This window comes from Impatiens glandulifera, chromosome 3, assembly GCF_907164915.1.
Source record: "Impatiens glandulifera chromosome 3, dImpGla2.1, whole genome shotgun sequence".
Lineage (NCBI taxonomy): Eukaryota > Viridiplantae > Streptophyta > Magnoliopsida > Ericales > Balsaminaceae > Impatiens > Impatiens glandulifera.
Window position 1 is genome coordinate 22,726,878 of NC_061864.1, and position 19,360 is coordinate 22,746,237.

The 19,360-nt window shown below is 25.2% G+C and overlaps 2 protein-coding genes across 3 annotated transcripts; one reads left to right on the forward strand and one right to left on the reverse strand.

Moving 5' to 3' along the window:
* The first annotated feature begins 9,698 nt into the window (after window positions 1-9,698).
* LOC124933064 (protein FAR-RED ELONGATED HYPOCOTYL 1-like) lies at window positions 9,699-10,478 on the forward strand. The gene is made up of 3 exons (XM_047473790.1): window positions 9,699-9,800; window positions 9,922-10,256; window positions 10,342-10,478. The coding sequence occupies exons 1-3, from the start codon at window positions 9,760-9,762 to the stop codon at window positions 10,416-10,418; spliced, it is 453 nt and encodes a 150-aa protein (XP_047329746.1). The 5' UTR covers window positions 9,699-9,759; the 3' UTR covers window positions 10,419-10,478.
* A 4,614-nt stretch (window positions 10,479-15,092) lies between these two features.
* On the reverse strand, window positions 15,093-18,190 carry LOC124931628 (oxysterol-binding protein-related protein 3A-like). 2 transcript variants are annotated; one of them, XM_047472141.1, is made up of 10 exons: window positions 17,882-18,190; window positions 17,710-17,803; window positions 17,460-17,576; window positions 17,286-17,358; window positions 17,089-17,207; window positions 16,880-17,001; window positions 16,295-16,471; window positions 16,072-16,216; window positions 15,685-15,863; window positions 15,093-15,525 (listed from the first exon to the last, which is right to left on the reverse strand). In XM_047472141.1, the coding sequence occupies exons 1-10, from the start codon at window positions 17,986-17,988 to the stop codon at window positions 15,282-15,284; spliced, it is 1,377 nt and encodes a 458-aa protein (XP_047328097.1). In that variant the 5' UTR covers window positions 17,989-18,190; the 3' UTR covers window positions 15,093-15,281. The 2 variants fall into 2 exon arrangements, with proteins under 2 accessions (XP_047328097.1, XP_047328098.1); XM_047472142.1 differs by having other exon boundaries at window positions 15,415-15,584; window positions 15,618-15,863.
* Between the last annotated feature and the right edge of the window lie 1,170 nt (window positions 18,191-19,360).

Sequence of the window (19,360 nt, forward strand, 5' to 3'; positions counted from 1 at the left end):
ACGGTTTCATTTTTATTTTCCTCATAGGAAAGAGTTCTTATCCTTATGTTATCACTTTCTGTTCATATTTTACCTAGGTCTTCATTTTCAATTTTTCTATCTAATATAATCCAAATAATCTTTTTTTTATACTTTTACATGTAATTATAATTGTGAAGATTAAAGTATATTATACGTATATATATATATTTTCTATAAAAATGGTGATGGGATTAGATAAATATTATTTAGAATAAAAATGAATTAGTATTTGTTTATTGTTATCCTTTTTAGTTAAGTTAGAGTACTATTTTGAATTTATAACATTTATTTTCTTTCTCTAAGAACTTGTAAATATTTATGGTTTAAAAAATTATTTTTGTTTATATGAAAACTTGTCAAATATGTTTTTTACAACAATCTACACACAAACAAATGTTCAATAACTTTTATTATCAAATACAATCAAAATAACTTATATTTTTTTATAACTTTAAAAAGTATTTGTGTTTATAAAGATGAAATTGTATTATTTTTTATATAGATTAAATTTTATTTAGTAAAATATAAATTAATATTTTTTTATCCACTGCTTAGATTTATAATTTTTCCAGTATACCCTCACAATATATTCTTATTATATTATTTTTAAAGTTAAGTTAGAGTACTATTTTATAACATTTTGTTTTTTTTCTCTGATTTCAACTTGTAAATTTTTAAGGTTTACTTTAAAATATGTTTTTTTATTCAAACTTCTAAATATCATTTTAACATCTCAAATAAAAAGTTTCAATCAACTTTTAATATCAAAATAACATACATTTTTTCTATAATTGTGATAGTTACATCATAAAATACTATTTTTTTTTTTTTTATGAAGTTACATACTTCTAATCTTAGGCCATCTCCATCTCCATCTCCATCTCCATCTCCATCTCCATCTCTAACCGATCAACAAACGCAAACGCATAAGTGAATTCTGGGCAAACGCAACTGTATAATAGGAATTCACCCTCTCTAAAAACATTCATTACACCATTGCCATTTTTAAAAAATAACCAGACTTATTATTTTTTATAATAACTTTTAATTTCTGTACATATAAATTAATTCTTCAACTTATATTTTTTTACTTTTAAGATAGAAAATTATATTATTTTTTAAATGTATAATTAAATTATTAAATTTATTATACTTGAAATTTATCTAATTTATTTTATATTTTATAATTTATTTTATATTTTTACATTATATTTGATAACTTAAATTTTATAAATTATAAATTTTTAATTATAAATTATACAAATAAACATAGAAAATACATTAAAAAAACAACAATTATATGGTAAATTAGCATCACTTCCTTCAAGATTATTGAAATAGTCCGAAAATGTAGTCAGGATGGAAGGATCTGGTTGACTTTCATTTTGAGCTATTTCTTTCATAATTTGGGCTTGTTGAGATGGTGATAGATGAAAATACTCGATTTCAAGATTTCATATCTCGGTACGGAAAAATAAGAAATAAAGATGCACACATTGAACTTCGTAATGCATTAATCGATCATCTATTGAAAGAGTACACCAATTCTGATAATTGATACATTGTTTATACTATGTGTATGTGTATCAAGTGTTTTTTTATTAATAATGTTTATTTTAATATAATATGTTTGTTTATTTAAATGTATTATTGAATTATTTTGTTGTTTATGGATTATTAATATATACTTAATTTTATTTTAATATTATTAAATGAATTGAAAAAAATTGGGATTAAATATGTAAAGTTGATAAATATATAAATAATATTAATAAGGTTAAAAAGTTTGAAAATGAATTTTTAAGTTGGACATGAATTATATGCTTTTGGGTTTGAAAATGGATATGTGAATTCAAAGATATCTTAATATCTTCACATTCTTTGTTGGTGAGGGAGAGAAACTCAATTCACATTCAATTATGACCATGTTTAGAAAACATATTTTAAGTGTACCCAATCCAATCCAAATGGGCCTTGGTCTAAAGTCCAATTTGTTGGACAGAGAGAAGAGGTTGTTCCTTATTAAATTGATGTTTTTTCTTTTTTATTTAACTTTGAGATTTTGAACATCTCTATACAATTGGTTTGTTATCCTATTGAAATTATTTTAATTCTTGACTTTCTTTATTTTGATTGATTAGATTTTTTTTTGTTAATTTTGTAATTATTAAGATTGTATGTCTACACAATACGTTTTGCATAGCCCAATATCAATTTTTTTCTAAATAAAATATATACATCTCAATCTTGATGATGACAATACCTATATAACATAAATAATTTTTTTTAAAAGTGTTTTAAGTTTGTGGCAACATAAATAATAGTGCATTAGAAAGATGGTATATCTAGAAAAGAGTAACAAAAAATTCATACCAAACTTGTTACAATTCATAAATTAATTTTTAATTTCAAAGCTAGATTCAAGTCAATTTCAAGTATATTTTTGAAGAGAACCAATCTATTTAAAAATGTATAGTCTTGAAATTGAAAGTTTTTCTAAATCAAAAGTTACTTCATTAGTTGGTATATTTAACTTTTATTATTTTTATTTTTATTTTTAGGAATTGTTTGGAGTTCACATTAGAATGTATGTTTTCCTAATAATATTTTTTACTCTCTTTTAAGTAATTATTTTATTTTACCTCAGGTGTGTAGTTTGCAATTTTATCTCACAATTAAAACTTAATATATTAATATTAATAAATTATAATTTATTATAATTATTTTTATTAATATATATCAAATATATGATTTTTATTCATAAATTTTATAATAAAAATAAATAATTATATATATGAGATTTAAAAATTAGTTAACAATATAAATAATATTTTTTTTTAAGTTTGTTTATTTATTTCAAATAATTTATAAACTAATTTTTGTAACCATTATTATTATAATAATTTTTGAAATTTTATCATTTATTATTACTATTAAAAATATTTACAAAATTTTAATTTACTTTTTATATTATAATTTAAAAGATAAAATGTGTAATTTTTGTTTTAGAGTTATATATGTAATATATTAGAATTTAAGTTATTAATTTAGAATATATTAATGATTTTTTAAATATATTTTATAAATATTTATTTTATTTTATTAAAATTTATAATTTAAAAGGATGATCCTTCCTTTTAAATTTATATACAAAACAGAACTACACCCTCTAAAACTCATAAAAAAATATAAAAGAAATGTAGTAAAAATATCTCCATGTTTAAACAGGCTCGTTTAGTAATGAAACAAAAAGGTTAGATGTTATTGATAAACGTTGTGTTTAAACAAATTATTTTGCTAAGTATATAAGCATTGCTTTGGGTAGAGAATAAATTTTAAGAAAATACTCAATCATTTAGAAAATATCAAAATAAATGGACAAGCATTGCCCTTGGATTTTTCACAAAATCGCGATGCGGAGCAAATATTGTTCTTCAATGGTCCGATATTAATTTTCATATCAAGGATGGACCTAGGATTGGAGGGTGGAGTAGGCTTAAAAAAAATTACGGTGGACTTAAATAAATAACGAAAAAAATTTAGATAAAACGAGTTAATAAATGTAAATTTTACCATTTTTTAATAATAAAATAAACAAAATAGTAAATTCTATTAATTTTTTTTAAATTATGGAGTAATGTCACATTTTAACCGTAAAAAAAAAATTCAGGGTGGGTTGTAACCCACCCGAACCTCTATATTCTTCTCTGCTTCATATATTAATCATATTTGTTTTGGTCGATATATCATATATCATATACATATACCGACACGACACTATTAAACATTTTTTTTATTATTATTGTTTGTTTCTTCTGTACTTTTTGTGATGACAAATCTTGGTATTCATTTTTATATGTCATTTTAAAATCTTGTAATACATTTTTATATTGATTCTTATATATTTTTAATATAAATAATATTTATATTAGTCCCGGTCACTTTAAAAAAAATAAACAAACGCAAGGTAATGGGAGACAAACAAAATATAAAATTATTTAAAAAACGAGAGTACCATTTATGCCGACAATGTTGAGCCTTTATTGAAAGGTATCATCTTCGGACTGCAAGTTAAGATTATCGACAAACTAATTTGAAAAAGTAAGAGAAGTAAAACATTGAAGGTCTAAAGGAGGAAACGAACCAAGTGAAAGATATCCATTAAATGACATTTTAAAATGTGTCGTATCTTAATTTTTATGTGCCATAAAATGTACTTTTATTTTGTTATCCTTTGTTTTAATACTTTTTTTTTTCTGTTTTTTATCTTGATTTAATTAATAAGATTTATATCATTACTTGTTTTGAAATATGTTTTATCTTGATTTAATTTTGTGATTCTTTATAATTATAATGTCTTATTCATAAAATTGGGACTTAATAAAAATGTTGTATCTTGTAAAAACAATTAAAAAGATAAACATGCAATCTCATATAATAATAGAATATATATTGTTATTCTACACGTCAAATTAGTAAAACAAAATAATTATTTTTATCCAAGGTTCAATTTGAAAATTTGTTAGTTTGGTTATAATTTTTTCTTATATTATGTATTTAGTATTTACTATATAACATTTTGAGTGTGAAAGAGAAAGGAGAAAATATGTAGGTTACTTAGAGAATAAACACAAAATGCAAATATATGTATATATTTGTTTGACAAAATTATTATTAGTATTTTAAAAAAACATGCTTAGTCGAATAACTCGCTAGCTAACCCTTATTCGTTTTTAACAAGCGCAATTTTGAACATTATGAGAAACATGTTTCAATTTCCATCTCCGCAACAGGTGCAGCATGTATATCGTGATGGAGGTTCCTTGCAACATGTACAAGTTGAGCATGTTGGTTTGTGTATCACTGCAATATCAAAGAGTAACATTAGCCTTTTTTTGAAATGCCCAATTTCAGAGTCGAAACTAAGGTTATTAGGGTATTAGTTTAGATGAAATTATGTTTTAAAATATATTTTAATTATATATATTAACAAATTTAATAACATTTGTTCGTTCGTTCGACTAAAGCTCTATTTCAACTTCAAGTGTTTTCAAATCGAACAAATTAACTTTAATGCTATAAATCATAAAAAAAAATCGTAAAATAAGACATTGAACAAAAGAGAAGAAAAAAATTAAATATAACATACGTTCACTCCCCATTCTAATGGCATTAGACATCTCAAATGATGGAGAAATAACCAAAATTAAGAGGAGGAAAGTGACTAAGAAAACTTTATCCATTGTATTTTGGGTTTTCTTAAACAAAGAAGGATGAATGGGAATGAAGAATAATGTTCTTATCACATGTATTATTTATAGTAGTGAATTTGATTGAACAATATTACATATGATGATAATGACTTTGTTACATAGGTAAAAGATTTTCATAATTCATTTGATTATTTAAATAATTCTTTATCTTTTTTATTAATTAAAATATTATTTATTTATTATAAAAATAATATTCTATAAACCTTTTCACTTTAACTTAACTTTTTATTAAATATTAATATTTTTTCATAAAATATTAATATTTCATAAGATATAAGATTGTTTAAATAACCAATATCATTTATCTTTAAAATAATATTCTTTAAACCTTTTCACTTTAACTTAACTTTTTCATTAAATATTAATATTTTTCATAAAATGTTAATATTTCATAAGATATAAGATTGTTTAAATAACTAATATCAATTTAATTTCAGTCTTCAATATCCAATCAAATTTATTAATTAAAAGCAGCATGCTCTTGTGACAGACATTAACTAGCCTTAGTAGATTGTTTTTGACAAAAGGACATGAATCAATATGTATACATGATTTTAAAAATTAATTATTTTTTGAAAGGGAATTTTTAAGCAAATTTAACAATTTATAAAATTGCACACATAAAAGTAACCTTACAAATTACGACAATGATAGGCCGGAATGTTAATTATGGCTAACTACAATGTAGAAGATGATGAATGTGTAGACTGAAAAAATAATTAATTATTTTCGTAAATTTTATACTAGATAAGTTTATATATTTCGATTCTTTCTTTTTTTCTTGATTCTTTTTCGATATATATATATTCTTTTTTATGCTAGATTTTTGCTTTATTAACATTTTTTTTGGTAATGATCATAGATGTTGCTTTGAGATGGACCAACAAATTATTTAATATTTTTTTTTTTGTTTATTTCTTATTTCAATCACTTTCACATATTTTATACTAAACAAATCATATAAAAAAATTATTGTTTTTCAAAATTAATTTAATTTGTAAAATATACATGAATGGTTCATGTCCATTAATTGTCAAACCAAACTACTATCCTAGACTATTATTTTCTGTCACAACAGCTTTTAAATATGCATATTAATTGTTCATGTGAATCATGTCCATTAGTTAAACAATTTTTAAAACATGCATCAATGTTTTTATTTTAATTAACTAAAATAATAAAATTATCCTTTTATTTTATATGACTTATCAAATACAAAATTATAAAATTTATACCATTTTTCATAACTTATTTTTATCATATGCTACTTGTAGCATATATAAGACTATACATAACATTGTTGTAAACAATGGTATTATTTATTTATTTATTTATTTATTACATGAGTGATTTGATTGGACCGGCAACATGTAACATTAACATCCAACATTAAATTTCGAGTCAATGTTTCACCGTTTTCAGTGTTCAATAAAATTTATTAACCACATTGGTTTGATTTTAAAATTAAGATTTAAATATTTGAACACTGAATTCGAAGTAATTCAAAATATCTTATATTACTTTTTCTTATATTAAATAATTCAATTCATTATTAAAATATTGAAATATTTTTTATTTTATCATTGTATATTAACATCTTTTAAGTCTTTTTATAAAAATATACCGATTCAAAATCATCACGAATCATTTAAATTATCGGTTATTTAAATGACCCGAATCCAAACCAGGCCGAGATGACTTAAATATATAAAGAAAAAAGGGTTAAATTATTCAAATAAAATATTTAAATTTTAATATTTGAATTGTTTTCATAATATCTAAAATTAATATCTGAAAAAAATACGTTAAAAGTATTATACCCTCGTATATTAATTATATTAGATTTTTATTTAGAATTAGAGGAGAACTAGCGTGACAACCCACAACCATGCATAATTTCCGCTTAAACTCAAAGTGCTTTCAAATTAAATCGAATCCGTGACATTTTGATCTTTTAAGCAAATTCAATTATATTAATTAATAAACTCAATATATTAAATTATATAATTTAATATGTTTTTCGAGTGAAATGAAATGACGATAAATTAGAAAAGTAGTTATATAATTTTTTTTTAGAAAACTTTATTTAAAGAATTATACAAGTCATGTCATCAATTATCCCTTACAAAAATTAATTGTGTATGTATGGTTGACTTATAAGGATTCTAAGATATATGATTGGCTATGAACACGTTGATTTTGATTAAGATATAATTGTCACATTTTATTAATTTGATAAAACTGTAGGTTAAGGATGAAATATATGTATATACTTAGGACATCATCTATTATAATCTTTATTTCATATTTGTATTGGTGATTTGTGAGGGTGAGTGAAGTGGTTAAATTTATATCCATTTAAAAAAAAAATAGTTTTACGTGAGAGAAATAATTTATTGTTTACTTTATTTTAAATTAATTTTTTAAAGCTATTTTAAAATCTCATGTTAATCACAAAACTAAACTTGTTAAATTCAGCTAAAGAAGTAAGAATTATAAAATCAGTATTAATGTTAAACACTTAGTTTTCTTAATAGCACTTAATGTATTTTAACAAAAGAATGTTACTTTATAAAATTAAGTATCATAAAAGACAATAAAACTAATAACTTACTATAAATTTTTATATTAAAAAAATAAACTCTTAAACTAAAGATTTGCATTAATTTAAGTCATCAAATTTGTATATAAGTTATTTTATTTTTATTAGATGATGCATCAAAATTAAAGTAGGGTTAAATCAACGACAAATGTATTGCATGAAAAATAAAAAAATCCACCGAGCACCGAAGATCTTCTAAGAGAGTAATTCGTTAAGTTCACGTTCTAACCGAATCTTACTAACATCGTCATGGTAATAGCGTTGTGAATGAACATAATTCGTTGTCTATAGTTATTGAAAGTTCTTCAATTCTGCTCTAACAATATAATTCACCAAAAAATAACAGAATAAAATCCTACCATTTAGAACAGCAAATTTGGCTGTCTCTACCCAAATTTATCAACAACTAACAATAGATTTAGGCATCAAAGTCAAAAAAATGCTTCAAATCCCAACTACGAACTCTGAAAACGCAAGAGCATATGCAAAACTGTCTCCTCTGCTCTCCTCTGTTTTAAGGCACATTCAACATTAACTCGTCATAATAAAGCCCTTACACTTAATTTGTCATCCATTAAGATACCTCCAACCGACGAAATCTGATTATGCACCTTGGAATTCCACGACAAATTTTAATAAAAACTAGATGGGGTGACTTTATTAAATAACGAATAACAGTGATCAACATTAAATATTTGCATATCACACAATCGCATAACATCACGAATAATAGGGTTGACCTCCTTAAAACCCACCAAATCCAACAATCTTGCATGATCAAGAACTTCAGTGTGCCCTTAAGGCATCTCTTATATCTGATCCTGCTAGTAAAACTATCAGAGTGCAGATCAAACATGGCATTGACCGTCTCTACAAATGGAAATAGAAGTCAGTACCGAAAACTATCTGACTCATTTTCTCTTCATGTCTCTTGCAAACACATTAGGGAGATTACAAATACGAGCAACGTAAATCAACTCATTGAAGAATGTGGATTTAAGATGAGGAAGAAACGGGCCATAAATAATACAAATTCCCAACAAAAATTATCCCTCGACTTTTAAACTGAACACTAACATAGAAACATACTCAAATTTTACTTATAATTTAAAATTATCTCGATTGATAAATAAATTTTCTAAAATTAATATACCAACTTATTGAATGAGATAAAAAATAAGTAATTATTTTGAAGACGATATCATATTTGATAGGATTCAACAATAATTAATTACGGATTAGATTTTAAAATCGAAAATATACCAATCAAAATGAATAATTTATTATACATAAGTCTCCTCAAATCTCAACCCAATGTTATTAATTTATGCTAACACCAAAATCAATCTTGAAAGATTTCACGACCATTTTCCTTTTAAGAAGATTTGTCAAATCGATACAATGCAGTAAAATGAAACATTTAGTAACATAATTAATCCCTTAATCTTATCCCATCAACTAAAAATTGAATCCAGATCACTCTGTAACCACACTTAATTAACTTCTGTAGTGGTTAGTTTTAGAACATTATTAATCACAAATCTTGAATAGATAAGTTTGTTTAAGTAAAATGAGTCCAATGAAATTTTACTATGCAAAACGAACTCTTTTAGCTACTTGAGGAGGCAAAATGAGCTTTGTTTGTTTGTTTATAAAATTTATAGATCTCATCAAAGTTTGGTTTAAGTTCCCGAAGCAATCTGAAACTCTCAGTTTTGTTTGTTGCAGAGGGAGAGAAAGATAAAAAGAGAGAGATGATGGATATGGCTGATTCATTGATTCTACCATAACTTGGAGGAAGCTAGTTTGTGTTCTTCTCTTCTCTTCCTCAAATCTCACCTTTAATTCCCTTTCACCTCCTTGATGGCTATGGCAAAAGATAAAAACCCTTTTGAGATTCCCAGGTATGTGATATCTCTTCATCTCCGATTCATTTCATTGTTTTCTTTCTGCAAACTCTCCTGTTTTCACCAATTCTTTGCTAATCAATTTGTTATGATCAAAACCGACCTTTTTCACTTGTAGTTTCGAGCTTAACAAAACCCTGAAATCCAAAGTTTTTGATCCGAACAAGAAAAGGAAGTTACAAGTTGATCAATTGGGTTTGCCTTATCCGAAGCATCTGTGTAGTACAAGTAACCGGGGTCCTGATTCTGATGATTCCATGAAGATGGATTCTGAAAAAGTCAATACCCTTTTCAGAATAGAAGAAAACCCACCAAAGGAATTTCAATTATATGATTCTCAGAATTTTAACGAGACAGTTGAAGAACTAGAAGATTTTATGTACTCAAACGTTGATGATGAATCTTCTAGTGATTTTGTTCTTTCAACTGGAAGATGGAATATTAACCAAAAAAGTAAGGCGGTTGATTCTGTAAAAAAGTTTTTTTTTTTTTTTTTAAAGTTTGATTCTAGATGTTGATTTTATGAATCTTGTTGCAGATTCTCAAGAAGGGTTGATCAAGAAACCAACAATTGATCAAGAGTTTGAAGAATACTTCTCTATGCTTATGCTTTAGATTGAAGAATAAATGAAGCAAGGATGAAGATGAAGATGAAGATGAAGATGAAGATGAAGATGAAGATGAAATGTATATATAAATGCTTTTACAGTTTTAAGTCTTGTGGGTGTGTTCTTACTTGAGTTAAGATTTCATCTTTAATCATCTTACTTTTGAACGTTTGTTACTTCTCTCTCACGATAATTAGTTGTTTGTCTACTAATAGATAATTTTAAATTCAGTTTATATAAGGATAATTGAATTTATTCGATATTTTAAGATAATTTTGTTGTTAATAACTCTAATTAATATATATTTCGAGTTTAAGTCAGATTAAATAGGTTATTATCATATTAAAACTTTATAATCGCATAATAAGTTGTTCATATTGGTTTGAATATTCATTTCTATTACAATGAAACAAAAGATAAATAATCAACTTTAATAGTCTCAATAATCATTTATCTCAATTGTCCCAAAACAGGATGATTTATTTTAGTTCAGTATAAGTTTGACATATAGTTGATTGGAAATGAGATGATTATAAGTTAGAATTAACATTTTTTATTTTTATTTACAAGCTTCGTTCTCATTAAAACTCGATTTTCTATGTTTGTCTCGTGTTTCAAACAATTGACTATGATTTGTTAGAAAATTGAAAGTTATTATTAGTTTTCACAAATTGAAGAACTATCTGGACATATAAAGAAAATGAATAACCTACAAAGTCAGACTTATAAGATTTGGTTTGCCAAAATTTTGGTTGAATTTATTTAAAGAGAAAAAAAGTTGTAAATGAAAATAATAATAATAATAATTTATTTAAAGAGAAAAAAGGAAAAGGGTAAACAATTTGTTTATTTTTGGATATTATAAGATTAATTGGAGTATGGACCTACATACCACTGTCACTTTCTATTATTATTATTATTATTTTCAGAATTCTAAGTCGGTCAAAAAAAAAAAGAGGAGCAGCTCCCATGACAGAAATAAACAAAAATATTGATTCTATCAAAGTACGGGGAGATTTGTAATGGGCAGACATTTATTTACTCTTTTTTTCCTTCAAACATATGACCTCTCAAATACGTGATAATGCCTAATTGGATATTATTGAATTGAGTTGTATATATAAAGTAAGATCGAATTAACCACCGATTTAAAAGAATTCGTAAATCGTCAAGTTTATATTCATTGGTCATTTTAGATTGAAGTCAGTTCGATTTTACGAAAAAACGCATTCTTAAATAATAAAAATTATGTCTAAATTTTGTTTTCAAGGAATAGAAACAATATTAATGATAAAAAAAAAGTGTATAAAAAATGCCTATATGAAAGACTTCCTATTATTATAATTTATAGTTTATATAAAAATTATAATTCATTGAATAAAAACTTAATTATTAAGAGATAAAATTTAGATATTACAATGAAATTATATATATTTAAGTTTTAACCATATTTAGTCGTTTGTGATTCGATCGGCATCAAACAAACAAGTTCAATTTGGACGGTTCGATCGATTTTGCTTACACAAATATTCGGTATTATAATGGTCTCAAACAAAACATAGAGGAAAAAAAACGAATAAAATTCAAAAATTCAAAACTCTTAGAAGATGTGTCTAGAATTAGTTCTTTCATCATCTAAAATGCATCTATATATCTCTTTCTGTCCAAATTCATTAATTGTCACGAAATTATGGGCAATCACATTTATCATTTATGGTCTCCAAAGGCATATCATTAAAATATTATTGAGTTTTTTGAAAAACTTGATCTTGACATAGTATCCAAAATTAATAAATTATAATTAATATTAGAGGGGATGATCATAGCCAATAATACATTTTAATAAAATGTAGTATTTCTTTTTTTTACTTATATGCTAATTGATATTATTATTATTATCTTTATAGTTTGAAATAAGTTTAATTGAGTTTATTTGTTACAGAATTTTCCTATTATTTTGTAAAAAAATCAAAACCACTTATTTTCTATAGAAAAAATTGACCAAACAAATTTTCTAATAATGTGAGATTGATTGAAGATTTGTTCGGATTTAAGTTATTTAAATAAATTATTTAGGGTATTAAATTATGAAAATTTGAGTTATTAATTAAAAAAAATAACTAATAATTAATAATAAAAAATATATATTTTAAAAATTAAATAAATAGTGTTGTAATATTTTATTTGATAAATGATTGATATGATTTATTGAAAATAATTGAGTAAGATGTCTAATTATTTAAATAAGTAAATGTTATTATTTAAATATATAATCGTTACCTTATCTTATATTAAATATTATTATTCAAATTATCCTTACCTTACCTTATAAGAAGGGCCGAGAACTTTCTTTAGATCTCTGCAGCTGTAAAGTTACTTTAGAACTTAATTTTTATATATTAATATATATAAATATATTTTGGGGTTAATTATGTTATATTGGCCTTTTAGAAACATAAAAGGTCATTTCACACATTAATCAATGATATATAAATCTAAGGTATTTGGAGCTAGTTTCATCTTAGTCTTTTTTTTAAAAAATATTCAAAATTTAACTATTTCATAAAAAAAAAAAGAAATGATATATACAGCACATTCATACCCACCGTACTTACCTGATTTAGTAAGAAATAGAAAATATTTTTTTCTTTCTTTGTATTTTTTTTAAAATATATTTTCTCTTTTATATCAAATTAAGTTGATGTTATATGAAGCTATGTATAAAAGTGCTATATATATCATCATTTATCTTCATAAAATTATTAATTTATTAATTAAATTCTAAAATATTCTTATTTAATTTAAATACATAAGATGTTTTAATAATTCAACAATGATGCATATACTCATAATTAGGAATGTAAATCAGGCTAAACTAAGCTATAATTGAATTTTAAATCTATTGGAATAGCTGAAATAATAAGATTCGATGTTTAAGAGATTAAAATTGCATATTCAATTTTTAATAATAAGTGATATTAAATTTCAATGCTTCATCATATGGAAAAACCACATTACATATTTAATTCAAAAATGGGTATTTGTGGGATGTCTACATGGGCTCCTGAATAATATTTAACTTCCTTTGAACATGAAGTAATAAATAATTCATTATTTAAATTGACCAATAATTTCCCTCACTAAATTAATTAATTAATTAATCAATCAATCAAATTAGAGGACTTATCTCGTGGCATGCGTCAGGGTTATCTCCTCTGTCAAGATTCAAGAATATAATTTACATAATACACAATAATTAATAAATATATTCTCTCGTCCACCAAAAACAAATAATCATACTAAATATAAAATAAATTCATTTAGTTTTAATAATATTTTTATAAAAAAAAAAAATCAGTTTGAAAATGACCCATAAGATTATATAGGATTTATTTTAAAAAGAATACATAACTACAACAAAATAAAAATAAAAACATCAAATACAAATTTTGACATATAAATAAATGCAGCCCAAAAAATGAAGTTTCTCTAAAAAGTTCTCTATACAAAATTTTGTTAGTTACTTAGTGGGTGTGAATCATAAAAACGAAATATGAAATTAATCTTGGTAGAACAAGTCTTGTTATTTAAAATTGTCTTATTTTTTTCTAATCAAATATTTTATTCTTTAAGTAAAAATATTCACTTAAATGTTAAAAGAAAAAATATTTTTATTCTTACTCACTTATTATTTAAGTAGAGGGCGTGTAACGGTGAGAAATCATGTTAGCCTTAAACATATAATAAACCTTGATAAAGCAAAAGACACAAGGCATTTAATATTTAAATAGTTATACAAAAGCACTAAGATGATTAATAGTAATAAAAAAAAGGTGAAAAGTTGTGTACTTATCCCTAAAATAATACACAAATGAAAGTAAGTATATATCTTACTAAAATTTAAGACATACTTCACATGCCCCTCATAAAAGTATATCTATTATGCATATGGGATTGGGAATTACATGATAAAGAATGTGAGTTGAGTAATTTTAAGGAAGTGGAACATAGAAGCTTTTAAATAATCTCCTAAATTACTTTATTACATGTTTCGAAATATATTTACCTTCAATGAAAATGACAGTAAAATTTGAATGAAGTTGGAGTTTAAAACTGACATAGTAAAATTTGAATGAAGTTTGAGTTTAAAAAATTGATGTATGTATTGATTCACGTGATTTTGATTTATATAAAAATAGAACCACGTGTTATTGTCTCCTTGTCTAACCCTTTATACTATTTTTATTTTATTTTTATTTTTGAACAGTAGTAACATAACTCTTAATATTTAATATTTAAGTACTTTAACTTAAAACGTTTTAGGTGTGATTCGAACATGTGACTTTTATTCTCTTAAAACACTATTATCACTGGATCGAGCTATAAGTGAGTTTTTATACTATTATATAACCATAACTCATTCAAGAAAAAAACCAATAGCTTTTTTATAATTCATGTTTTATTGCTCTATCCAGTGATAATAGTGAAAAAATAAGAGTTATTTTTATAATTCATGTTTTATAGCTTTTTTATATAGAAAAAATAAAATTTAATTTAGCCTCTTTGCAACATTTGTACTGACGCTATTATATGTCGGTAAAAGATTAATTATTTACAAATATTTATTTTGATTCAATAGTTAGCAATTTTTTCATCACAATTCTAATATATATCTTATCCATGTGACAACTATAATCATTATATTTATCCAACTTTTTCACAATTATATCTCCTTAGGGTTCCTATATAACAGATTCAAATAAAAAGCAGAGCATATTTGCAAATACAAGAGAGTAGACAGGTAAAGTTCATTACAAATCAAAAGGAAACATATTTCTGATGAATGTATAGAAAATATCAATCTCATTCCTTAACTAAGTTCCTCATACTTCCATGGGTTGAACTCCTCCGATCTTATATCATTTTCTCCTTCAATTCTGCCTCCAGAAGAAGAAGAAGCTCGATATTCATCGTATTTACCATTGTAGCGATATAATTCAAGCTCACCCCATGGCGTTGGAACCATTTCTTCCTCCGCATCGAACCATTTCGGAATAAACTTTTCGCCTTTCGACTCTCTAATCTTCTTCTCAGCCCGTTGCCTCTCCTCCAATCTGAGAATTTTATAAATCCAAATTAACTAAGAATACCCTAATTTACCCTAGTCAGAAAATTTATATATATATATATATATATATATATATATATATATATATATCCAGAAAGAAAGTTGCAGCTTTTCTAATCAATAGACAATCAAAGAGGTGAGAAACCTGCTCTTTTCAGATCCCGATTTAGACAAGTCGCCCTTTTCAAGTGCGTATCGATCAGGACGCAACCGAGAATCCGATTCAAGTAGTTTCTTGGGCGCAGTATCAAAGCTATTAATTTTGTGCGCGAAATAGGTATACTGATATTTGTCGTTTACAGGAGATTCCGCAACTTTCCATACCTACAGATCGACATAGATGAAAATCAGAAACGTTGAGCGATCTCAATGGAAAATCCTAAAGGTGAAACTGAATTTTGTTTTCCGAGTAAGATTGTTAGTTGGATCATGATCTAGATACTTTTTAGAACATGGTCCATAATATAGTGTGATGTTGTGCTTCATTTGCTATAAGTTAACAAAGTGTTAACAAAATCACGTCGAAGCTAACCTGTGTCAGTTCAGCACCCGGTTGGGGCTCACCCTCCGAATCACACAACTGATAAGAAATCGTCTCGTTCCATTTACCAGTCATCAATATTTTTGGCTCATCAGCGGCATTATAAACATATCCATCCACTTCATAGCGACCAGCACTGCACAAAATCAGCCAAAATAAATTAGCACATTCGAAAATCGAAATATAATAACAAAACCTTCCTCAAGAACCATACCCGAACCAGCCACAAGGCTGAAAGTAAAGGACCACTTTGTCCCCAGTAGTCAAGTTGGTCAAGATCAACTCTCCCGGAGAGTCAACCCATGTCCGTCCAAATATCAAGTTGTTAACTTTTGATGGAGGCGGCACTAATTCAAGACTCACGCCATCTTTTTTCAAGGTTACTCGAGTCCTGTCATAACAAACATTACTCAAAATTCAAGTTCAAACCTTAATTCTCTCATATTAACATCATATTGGTGGTCTTTGATAACACAACTTCTAACATTCATTGATAAGGGTTACTTCATATCACTTAAATATTTACCTTCAACTGAAATTAAGCTACAAAACTTAAGCTATAAAACATCGTTTAATTTGGTAATCTATAAATGACTTAACTCTATAATCTAATAAGAACATAAAAGACAACTGTAACCCTTAAAATAATGAACTTACACCATCACCATGGGTATAAATAATAATTTCTCCACATTAGTTTCAAATTTGATCAAATCAACAAAATTTCATTTGGTTTATTCAACAAATAGTTAACTGAATCAACACATAAAATTCAGCACCTAATTTCAGTTTTACTTACCTTCCAAGAGGATAAATATCAATGGAATTCCCCAGAAATTTTGTCTTCACTTTGGAAGTTATGTCATATACAAAATGATCATTTTCAGCATGAGCAGCACTAATGGGTGGATGATGACTCACCTGATAGAGAATAAGATCATGTTCCATAAAAAAACCAATAGAAAATTATTTAAAAAAACATGAAAATTAAAAACACATATATGTCACCTGCTCAGATAAGAAAGTTATGCCACCATGATTAACCATTTCATAAGTTTCACCCAAGATGGGATTGAAAGGCTTCCACGCTCTTTGAAGTGCATAATAATTCGCTACAAAGAAAGTAGCTGAAATGCAGACAAAGGAACAGAATGAGAAAATACAAAAACAGCAGTAGAAGAAGAAGAATGAGAGAGTTACATTACATGCATACACCATCCGCATGTGTGGATCTTCACACTTGTCAGCTGAATCCATTAGGTAAGAATATTCCATTAACTATTCAATCAAACAAACAAACAAACAAACAGACAGACAGACAGCTTATACAGTTAGCAGCAAATCTTAAAGAAAAATAACAAATTGCCAGCAGCACAAACCTCTGCCATCTTTTGAAGCATCGACATTGGCTCGAAAATAACTACGGGCAGAGTCACAAGTGAGGTAACATCAGCCCCAATATACTTCTGCATCATCTTCCAGTAACTATCTCGATCCTAAAACAAATTTACAATTAAAAAGCATAAGATCACACTCTCGTTTAACAAATGGATTGGTAATTAGATGATCTATCTATGAATATGATCGATGGTTTTATATATTTTATATTAACAAATCTATCTATTTCACCTCTTGCCTCCATCTTCCTCTCTGAGCTTCTGCTTCAGCATCTTCAGTCCCTCCTTCTGGATTTATCACTTCCAGTCCTTCATAACCCACCAATCTACAAAGATCACATCATACTGATCAAAAATACAAAATCTAGACAAAAGATTAAAGCTTTTAAAGAAGTGAGGCATACCCGTTGACTGATTTCTGCATAGCGGTACCGAAATTCGACAGGGTAGAAGCAATCGAAGCGAAGAATCCACCACCTCCTTGTGGCTTCTTGTCTTGAGGAGTACCCATAATTTGAAACCCTAAGAAAAACCCGAACTGATGAGAATTCCGATGGTTAGACGGGAAATGAAATCAGATCCGTTCGGCTTTTGGGTTGTGAGAAGAATTTGACGAAATTGAATCTGTAGATGATTATGATGATGATGAAGTGAATGGAAGGAATCTTCGGGGCAGGGGGGGTTGGCTCTTTCGTTTCAAGCCAGATGATTAGTATTTTGGTTAGGAAGCATCGTCATTTTATCTTATTAATTATTTTTATTTTATATTTATAATTTATTTAATGACGTAATTGATGATTAATAAACATGTGTTTTAAATTATTATTATCTTAACCAGCCTAACCCATAAGGGCGGCCAGCCTGGTAGACAGCCTATTAGAATGATTTTATGCTACTTTTTTTTTTCAAGATATTGTCTCATCAATTCTCTACTTTTATTCTTACTATATTATTAATAATTTAATTTTAAAATTATAAGAAAAAAAATTATTAAAAAGATTTTAACAAAAATACCTACATAAAAATATTTAAATTTATCTTTTATATTTTAAAAGAATTTTAAATTTATTTATTTATAATAATATTAATTTTAATATATTAAACTATATATACTATATAAAATAATTATAATAAATAATTTTTTTATATAAATATAATATAATCATTATACGAATTTAGGAATTAGAGTCCTATTAAGCTTAAAAGAATAAAAAATAAAATTTAATATATTTAATAAAACTTAAAACTAAAATAGGTGAATACTGAATTCTAATTAACTTAAATATAGAAACATTTAAACTAAAAGGATTATACCTCGTATATTAATTAATAAACTCATTATATCTAATTATATAATTGGATATTATATATAAAATAATTAAAATAAATATTAATATATTTTTTTAATTTATAGATTAAATTATTAATTTATAAAATCATTATAGGAATTTAGGAATTAGAGTCGTATTAAGCTTAAAAGAATAAAAAATAAAATTTAATATATTTAATAAAACTTAAAATTAAAATAGGTGAATACTGAATTCTAATTAACTTAAATATAGAAACATTTAAACTAAAAGGATTATACCTTGTATATTAATTAATAAACTCATTATATCTAATTATATAATTGGATATTATATATCAAATAATTAAAATAAATATTAATATATTTTTTAAATTTATAGATTAAATTAATTTATAATTAGTTATGTAATGTAATATAATATATATATATATATATAATAAGAAAATAAAAACAAAACCACGAATCTTGACGTTATATGATAGGCCGTTCCACGTCGATTATTTAAAAAAAATAAGACATTATATATTTTATGTATTTCTTCACATTCTTTCGCTCTCTTCTTTTCCGCTCTCTC